The sequence below is a fragment of the Kryptolebias marmoratus genome, linkage group LG14 (genome assembly GCF_001649575.2).
Source record: "Kryptolebias marmoratus isolate JLee-2015 linkage group LG14, ASM164957v2, whole genome shotgun sequence".
NCBI lineage: Eukaryota > Metazoa > Chordata > Actinopteri > Cyprinodontiformes > Rivulidae > Kryptolebias > Kryptolebias marmoratus.
In genome coordinates, this window is record NC_051443.1 from 13,532,383 (window position 1) to 13,542,267 (window position 9,885).

General features: G+C 37.3%; 1 protein-coding gene across 1 annotated transcript in view; it reads left to right on the forward strand.

The window, feature by feature from the left end:
* LOC108231037 (potassium/sodium hyperpolarization-activated cyclic nucleotide-gated channel 1) overlaps nucleotides 1-7,332 on the forward strand; it is a 70,929-nt gene extending 63,597 nt beyond the window's left edge. The window contains exon 8 of the mRNA XM_017407846.2: nucleotides 4,541-7,332. Coding sequence (XP_017263335.1) covers nucleotides 4,541-5,610 — 1,070 coding nt within the window. The 3' untranslated portion in view covers nucleotides 5,611-7,332. The remainder of the gene's footprint in view (nucleotides 1-4,540) is intronic.
* The last annotated feature ends 2,553 nt before the right edge of the window (nucleotides 7,333-9,885 follow it).

The window sequence follows — 9,885 nt, forward strand, 5'->3', positions numbered from 1 at the left end:
TGCATTCATGTACAACCACATCTGCAGCAGAGTGGACTGTTCTAAAATAGCTGAGAAAATTCAAAACTTACCATAAAAAATGTAATACTGAACATATTTGCAAAAACCTTAAATTGATTTTAATTTGGTTGCATATGACCATATTTAAAGGTGAAAGTATTTCTGTTTAGGTTGGAACAAAAAAATCTTTACACATCCTTTAAAGAAGTTTAAAGTTTTAGTTTCACTGTGCCCTTTTGTTGCCAACCGTTGTAATCTACATTTGCCCTTTTAAGAACTTCCAGCTGAGTTTACTTTTCACCATAACTGTGTTTCGGACAAAGTCATCCCCTTCTGACACCTCTCACAGTGCTGCAGAACAGATAACATCCTTTCAGATGAAACAAGAAAAGGGGTTTTGTCTCATACGATGGAAGATATTTTGTCATGTGATCAGTTCTGGTTTTATCATTTCTACATATGGACTGCATTTGGTTACATGCTTGTCTTGCTCTAAAAAAAAAAGGAAACAAAAAGGTAACCATGCTTTGAAAACAGTAACTTGTTGCCCATTTGACATTATCCTTTATCTATCTAAAAATTATTTGACCAGGAGTCCATCTTGAGACGAGCACATCTCGTTTTCAAGAGTGTCCTGGCCGACGAGTAGGCACCAGGTAAACACTTCATTCCAATATTTGAACAAGAGCAAATGAACCTGTTGAGGCTTGTTAAATGGATCCAGTCTCAGAATCATCCCAGCAGTTTGACTTGTTGCTGAAGGTTACATTTACGTGTTTAATTTCTGCATCCGTGACACATAACTCCAGCTACCCACACTAGAACTTCAGATACTTTCTTGAACATTACAAAGAAATGTCAACAGCAAAGACAATCAAGGAAACAAAGAGCTCTCATCTAGTCCTACATGTCATTTTTTATTTAACTTTCATTTTGTAACACAAAATTAATTAGTGTATAATTGTTTGGTTTGTAGACACAAACACAGCTCTGTTTAACATTTTTATTTATTTTTTAATGAATCCTTTTCTGAAAGTGTATTCACCAGAATTATATCTGCCAATTAGTAAAACCTTTACTAATGCAATGTCACGTACAGTTTATGTTACCTGCAAGGTCATTTCATTATTTATTCATGTTTTCACCAAAATGAACATTTGTTTCTGATTGTCTGACTTTAAATGTCGTTTTCTGACTTATATATAAAAAAGGATAAAATCATTAGAAAATTGGCAATGTTGTTTTGCCTAAAACCTAACTTTAAACATTTAGATTTTTAAAAAACACTGAAGATGGATTAATTTTAAAAGTTGATAAAATGTTAAACCTTCATTTTCTTATATATATTTTCTTATACTTTACAACAAATCTTTTTCCAAAAAGAAGTACTGGAAGGCTTTGTAAAATGTAACTCATTTAAAGCCTATATTTACTGAAATAATACGACAATACAATAATAATACTGGAAGTTATTACTTTGTACATGTTTGAGAACATTCCTTAATCTAATAATAATAATACTAAAAAACATAAAGGATAATATCTTCAAAATCTTTTTACAATTGAACCAGCTTTACTTTTTTCTTTTTAGTTCTAAAATATTTTACTAGCAGTGCATAATACAGCCTGGTAGTTATTGAGTACATATCTAGTACTTACTGGGTGCATACCTGGTACTTACTGGGTGCATACCTGGTACTTACTGGGTGCATACCTGGTACTTACTGGGTGCATACCTGGTACTTACTGGGTACATACCTGGTACGTACTGGGTACATACAGGGTCCTGGCTGTATCATGAAGTGGCTTGTTACACTAAAAAGGGATGTACCTCGTATTTACAACGTACTAAGCCAGTATGTACCCGACATGTACCTGGTAAGTAGCAGGTTGCTTTATGTATTGCTACCATGTTTTAATGATATCATTTGGCATGTTCTCCTTGAATTTATTAGGAATTAAATACTTTGATATGAAGAGTTTAAAAGTTCAGTATGTGTATTTTCTAGAAAAAGCCACTGATGCATTTGGCCTTGTTTTCTAAATTTAAGCACACTAGTCTTCATTATTTGTCATGTTTGTGAACACGATGTGTTTCATTTGCTTTATCTGTGTTTGGTGGATGTGTCGGTTGACTCTCATACAGTTTTAATCACGTTAATGTTCAAGATGAACTCAATCATAAAAATAGCGTACTAAAATTAAGCTACCTTCAATTTTTTGTTTGTTTGTTTTCATTTAGTTTTTAAGACATTATCCTTTCAGGAGTTTTTCTATCAAATTTATAAGCTAGCATGTAGTTGCATTAGTAGGACAAACATTTCCAAAACTGCTAAATATCTGCAAAATTTGAAATGTTACTGAGGTTGCGCGTGTGTGTCTTAATTCAATAAAAGGCTTATGCCTGTAAGTTTTCTTTCTAATAAGTAATGTGGCAAGTTTAACTATTTTTAGTCGCTAACATAAATAAAATAAGTTCTTTTTCCCCTTTAAGTGCTGTTTGGGTTGTGGGATATATAAATGTACAAAACTAACATGAACCTCTGCTTATGTACAGTAAATTCACCCACTGCTCAGCAGACTGTCACAGCCACTTGGATTCATCTTTGAGGTGGATTATTCCACTTCCTTTGCCTTGATTCTAGTACCAGCTTATTAAACTCTAAAAAATAATGTGAATATACATTATATATAAGTATATTTATGTGCATCTCCACAAATCATTACTGATACATTTGTACTCGTCTTTTGGACACTTAACTCAAAGACAAGAAGATTTCAAACCAAGAAAAATGGAGAAAGAGGTTGGAGGAGGGCAGCAGAGAATCAATAGATAAGTCAGAGGACACAATGAATTATTTATAAAATATTCTTATTGAAGTACAGGTAACACAACATAGATATATTGTAAATATTAGAAATATGTTTAAGTTTACAGTGTTTCTAGAATTTGAATAGTACAGTTCATTGTGTTGTCATTTTTTTCCTTTTTAAAAGATGTTATTAAGAACAGATTCTTATTGTTGTAAATATCATGCTGGCACATTCAGAAGTTGCCATTATGCCAGCACCCTCTTTTAAAGGTTTTGTGTTTTCATTCCAATTTCCAGCATTTGATCCGTTTGCCTTTAAACTTGCAATGTAAGCAACCTGTAAGTTACCAGTAGTTTGATCTGTGGTGCTTGTTTTAGCTCCTTAATCCCCGACCCCGCAGTGATTGTTGCAATCAAAGTGATCGACGTCAAACAGAAAGCTTGATTCTAAACAGAAAAGTGCTGAAAATCTTGACATCAGTTTTGTTTGTTAAAAGCTACGGCAGCAGCGACGCTGCTAAGCTGTGGAGAAATTTTCTGCCTTCAAGGACGAGTCTTAATGATTGATTGATTGACTGTAGCCAAAGCCTTCAGCACACTGAAAGTCCGCTCTGTCTTCTTTACGGACAATTCTTCACAGCTTGTCAATACGCAAGGACAGCAGTAATTACAGGAAACGCGTCTTATAAAGACAGCCGACATGGCCCCTTGCAGTAAATATGTTAAGTACATCTTTATTGTGAAATGTGGCAGCCTTCGAGACATATTGTATGCTTTTAGTACCCCTTAGCATTTTAACTCAGTTTTACTCCCAAAGCCACAAAAGCGTTTGGTGTTTAGAAAAACCATCTGTCACATTTATTATCGCGGCCATGTTTTGTTGTGACAGGCTGGGAAATGTTGTCCTTTCAGCACAAAATGTCCTTTGGAGTTCTTTTTAAACGCAGTTTGCTTACTGTATCAAAGAAGCACTGTACTATTAGATATAGTGTTCATTTATATTCCTAATATTCAAATTAAACATTGCAAGGAAAACAAAATGTCAAAAATGAACAGTACAGATAACATGTCATTCGCTGTTGAGTGACATTAAGTTATATCAACTTACAGTAAGTTTACTTTTATGCAACTGCATTAAAATACAGTAAAATATAAGTGCATGGAACTTAAATTTCTTGGATTACATATCTTTTACTTTTTATTAAATTTAAACAAAAAGCAGCAATTTTAGATGCCCTTGTGATGTGTTCTAGCAAGAGTTGAACATAATTTTTAGAGCTTAGATGTTTTGTCTTTATTTTCTTTAAAACAATGTCCAGTATTGTGATGTGTGGGTACAATCCATCAGTCTTCTTCTGTCTTTTAACATCTGCACCTTCATAGTTGATGCTATCATGTCACACCTTTAGTGATCTCTGTCTCCTGTGTCCTTCACTAGTGTCAAATTTCATATTTTCTCCATTAAATGTCCTTTTTAATCAGCTTAACAGTTTTTAGTGGATGTAAAGAGATGCAGCTTGTAGGACTGAATTCTGTGGGATAGTTTCAAAGTTTCTGATGATGCCCCCTCCTCTAAAGGAACAAAAAAAGCTTCAAAGCATTCACTAAAATTCAAATGTGCTTAGATCACATTTAAACATACAAGCTGCATCTTTATTACACTCCTCATTTGTTTCCAAAGTTTGCCACTAGTGCATGTGTTCACTGTCTTGATTGCGCCTCAACAGGGAAGAAGAACTCGTTGCTGCTGCAGAAGTTCCAGAAGGACCTGAACGCCGGCGTGTTCAACACACAGGAGAACGAGATATTGAAGCAGATTATCCGTCAGGACAGGGAGATGGTGATGATGGTGGACCGCAAGCAGTCGGTCACTGGGATGAACTCAACCCCGGTGTCAGGAAACTCCATCATTAACTCACCAGCTCAGCCTCCCTACTCGACTGCCTTTGGTACCACTCAGCTGCAGCAGTCCTCTGTACCCATGACCTATAGTGCTTCAGCTATTGCCAATGCCTCTGTTGCTCGCATGCTGCCAGTCGCTGCTGCTGCTGCGGCGGCAGCACAGGGTGGTTACCCAGTGCCCAGTGTTTCCCATGGTAACCTAAATTCTTCACAAATGCCACTGCAGCAGCAGGGGACGATCATGTCTCCTTGCTCCTTCACGGCTGCCATGTGCAGCCCTCCCGTGCAGACCCCCTTGGCCAGCCGGAGCTTCCAGTACGGCTCACCCACAGCTTCCCAGCTGTCGCTTATCCAGCAGCCCATTGGTCAACCATCTCTACCCTTGCAGCAACAACTCGGTCAGCAGCCGGCTGCGTCCGCTGCTGCTGCTGCAGCCTCGGCAGCACAGCAGCAGCAGGTCCCTTCACCTCAGCGGGGAGACATCCACAAGAGCACACAGGCTCTTCAGTCAGGCAGCTTGAGTCGAGACGTCCGACACCTGTCTGCCTCCCAACCGTCACTGCCACACGACACATCTCTGGGGCCCAGAGCTCATCCAGCCTCAGGAGACTCTCTGGCCTCCATTGTGCTACCGACGGCAGCAGCCATCCAGGGAATAAATCTACAAAGTGGCATCCGCACTACAGTGCCCCAACGGGTCAATTTGTTCCGGCAGATGTCGTCAGGAGCCTTGCCCCCGGTGCGCTCGGCTGCATCAGTGGCGGCAGCGGCGGCGGCGGCAGCAGCATCATCATCCTCAACCCAGCACAGGGAATCCCCCGGATCTAGGAGAGATTCTGTCCTCAGCAGTGCAGAAACTGAGCAAGACAAAATGCGCTTTTCTTCAAATTTATGATCCCATATTTCCCTTCCCTTTCTTTATTTTTTTAAATTAAATATGTTTTAATTCATTTTTAAGGTGGAGATGGAACAAAAGAGGTAAAAAGGAAAAATATCAGGTTTTTTTTTCCTCTCCCCAATTTTCCTCGAAAGTAACCTCACAGAAATCTTGTATATAAGACCTTGTATTATATTTTAGACAGTTTTGTCTCCCCATACATAAGAATGTATATTATACAGATACATCTGTATGGATGTGTGAGAGAGTGTGTGCAAGTGAAGAAGAGTGTAAAATCCAACTACAATATTGGCAATGGCAATTTAAAACTGTAGTATAAAACGAGTCTTCCTTTCTGAGAAATATAAGGAATTATATATCATGTATGACAATTTGTTTTTCATTATTTCCATTTATTTTACTTTTTTTGTTTGTTTTTTGTTTGTTTTTTTAAATGGAATGCAATGTGCTTCTTCTGTTGTTTTTTTTATTTACCTGGTTGAAGAAGAAAACCATCTTCTCCTACCAAGCAGCTTTAGGCATCACTGTGGAATTACAAATGCAACTCTGACAAAGAAATTCAAAAAGCACATACTCATGAAATGATTCTCCTAATAATTTACTGGATTCTTTGTTTCATTATTCTACATAAAAACTGTAACCGAGTATTAAGTTGTGTTTAGTGATGAGAAAACGTCCGCTGAGCCACTGTATCCCCACAGAGGCTCACATTCAAACCATGACAGTGTTATGGGTCCAAAGGGAATAGGTACTGAAAATGCTGCTTTTCTTTCTTTATTTGAGGAAGAAGATAGTGTGTGAGGTTATATATGGATGGATGCGATTGTTTTCTGTTTCTTTTTGTTTTTCAGATGGCTGAGATGTTAAGTAATGTTGCTTAAAAGTTGTGTGTATATTTATAATATTTATAAACTAAAGATTATCACCATTATGCAATAGACTGTGACATAACAATTACCTATATGTGTGCTGTAAATAGTTTTGTAGATCTAGAATTTACAGATACTGTGTTGTGCATTCTCTATCATAACAATGTCTTACTTCTATCATCTATACACAACAAAGGTTAAGTGACAAAATGTCTCATAAGAGATAAAGAAACCTTATTGCAAAATCTTTCAGTTTTTGATGCTGAGAAGCACCTGTTTGATGGACATTTATCGTTCCCTTGCACCTCTGTGGCTATTTGTATTTTTGGTTCTAGTTTAGTTTCTGATTTTGCAGCAGCTGAACCCACAGGGTTTAACATTTAACAACTTGATTTTGGTGTCATTCTACTCAAGATAAATTATGGCATCACCATCACCCTACTCCCTGAAACAAACCGGGGTTTTAATTAAGTGTGCTGCTTGTTTATGTAAGAGCAGAAATAAATTTTTGTCATTTCAGTTCATTGGGCATGTCCACAGAACTTCACCATAAATCCCCACAACTGCTGGTTCATCTTAAACCTGCACTGAACATTGTCATTCAGAAAAAAGACTATTCCCTGGCCCAGACTAGGCTCACACAAACTACAAAAAAAAAAAAAAAAGGACAGGTTGTAAGGCACTACTCTCTGATTACTCTACAATACCAGTCAAGTTCAGTCTCTATTAAAAGTTCAAAACATCCCGGACGAGCCCCCAATTTATTTTACGACCCGGCTTGCTGGGACACCACATATAATGGAGTCTGAGCTTTACAGTTTTATTTGTGGAAAAAAAAAAAGTCCCTCAGCAAACCATCACAACCAGAAGCCCCAATAGTGATCTGACTCAGGCCTCCAGAGGCTTTTCTTAAATCCATACATCTTGCTGATGCAGTGCCACTGCTTGGCCAGTGAGAATGCAGAAAGGCTTCACAATGTGTTTTTAATCAGGCTTGCCAATATGTGCTTTATTTAAAGCAGTATTGTAAGTTGTCATGTACTGTAACCGTTATTGTACCTGAAGAGCCTGGCACAACATTTTGATGCTGTTGAGAGCATGTACTTGGAATTTTGAAGTCACTGCCATCTCAAAAACTTTAAACACAGAGACACACTGTTACTTTGCTTTAGATGCTCTGTTCGAAAGTCTCACTTATTAGGTCATTTAGAATTGCACCAGGATAGTGCATAACTTCTCAAAATCAGCAATGAAAATTTGACTTTTGTAACAGATACGCAGGAGAAAGAACTCTCAGTGAAACCCTGGTTTTATGAAGCCGATACAAAAAGTATCACCTTCGTATATAGTGATTTATTAACCGCCCAGCTGATCAGTAACATTTCACAGCTTTTGTACCTGGGCCTTTCAGACACATTACTCACGTCAGGACTGTACCTAAAACATGGGTGACTGCTAGTTGTTTGTGGCTGAGCTGTAGACGATGGGTGTTTGAGAAAAGTGCTGGGTTTTTAATTTTGTTTTTTTTTGTTTGCTTGTTAGTTTGAGCTTCTTTGCTGTTGTGAACTGTCAAGCTGTATCCTTAAGGCTCTCCTCAATGGGTAGGATAATTTTTGTGTACACAACAGTCTTAAAGACAGATGCCCTGCAGAAAAAAGAGGAGTCGAGTTGAGTCTCGCTGTTCCCCCTGAATTATTTACAGAGAAAACAGTTTAAAAATAGGCTCCATATAAGGGTTTGGTACTGTAATCTTGTTGTCTTTTGACCAAAGCATATCACAGACATTTCATTAAGACCTCAGGAAAACGTGTCAACCTTTGAAAAAGCAGCGCCATATGTCTTGTTTAAAAATGTTGGATATCAAGCCACTGGTGTGGGAACATGTTCACCAAGCAGTGTGTTTGTGCAGCTTCAAAGTGACAGAAAAGAAATGCTGGTTTGCATTAAGGTTTTTGTCTCATGTAAATCCATAATGTGGGGCTTAGGTACTCTAAACTGACCTGGACATTATGTATAAAGTCATCTGTAATTTCATAAAAAAAATAAAAATAAAAAAAAAGTTTCCCCCCCAAACATTATTTAATGGCTCAAGTAAAATAAGCTGCCGTCATGGCTTACAGGTTCTTTTCATGCATATACAGTAGGTTTTACATCGTGCTCAAGGCCTTACTGCAGTCTCCTTAATCAAATGTGACAAATTCTCAGTCGTGCACAATTTCTATTTAGAGCCACAGTTTTCATGGCCCCAAATATCCCATCAGTTCACAGTGACTAAGCCCTTTGAGATGCTGTTTTAAAAAAAGAAATTACACCACAGATCTTGTCGGTAGTTTACTAATACAGTCAACCCACCACTGTCATAAAAGCATGCGTTGTCACAAATACTTAATAGACACTATCTCAAAAATGTTAAATGTAATGTTCTATTTTGTTCATTGTCTCTCTCTCTCTGCCTAGATGTTATCTGTGTGTGAACAGAAGCATTGACTTTTTACATGAACAAGTCTAAAGTATTTGTGCCTAAACTATCGCCATGTTCCATTCTTTTGTTATATGTGTGTGTGTGTGTGTGTGTGTGTGTGTGTGTGTGAGCTTGGTGCACACGGACGTCACTCCTGCACACAATGTTCATTTTTACTATACTCTATGTTTTCTATGTCTGTGTTTTTAGACAAGAAAGGAGTTATCAATGACGATGGCCAAATGTCTCCGTTTATCCAGTTGGTACCTTTACTCACAAAGTAAACTGCTTGAAGCTGTTTTTTTGTTTGTTTGTTTGTTGCTGGGTTTTATTTTTTCTTAAACTCTCAGGCCCTGTCTACACTAAACCAGATATTTTAAAAAACAGATATATACATTTTTTTTGTTTGTTTTACTACATTTGCACCTCCTGTCTAAAAACAAACAAAGGTTTTGGTGAGAAAAAACGAGACTTTTAAAAATACTTTCCAAAGTGGAGATTTTCTCCCTTTTTAATGTTTTTATGTAAACTCAAAATACATAGCTTTTGAGGAATTATATCATAGCAGCCTAAATCGCACTTACTCACTATCATTTTGTGCCCCAGGAACCAAAACAACAACGTAGACCATTTAAAAAAAAATTTTTTTCTTTACGTGTCTCAATTTATCCTGATTCTGTTGCGGTTAAACTTTAATATTCTACTGAAAAGTTTCAAAATTCAGAGAAAATAGTAAACACTAGTAAAGAAAAATAAAATCAGCTGCAAATGTTTTGGAAAAACCTGTAGCCAAGCTAAGCATGTTCTATCTCTATTTTGTTTTTGTGAGCAGTCTCGCCACCTAGTGGCACGACATGGGTGTTACAGCGTTTTTGTTAGAATTTTGCAGACAGAGTTTTGTTTTTAAACAGAGAAGATAAAATATGTGGTGTAGTGTAAACG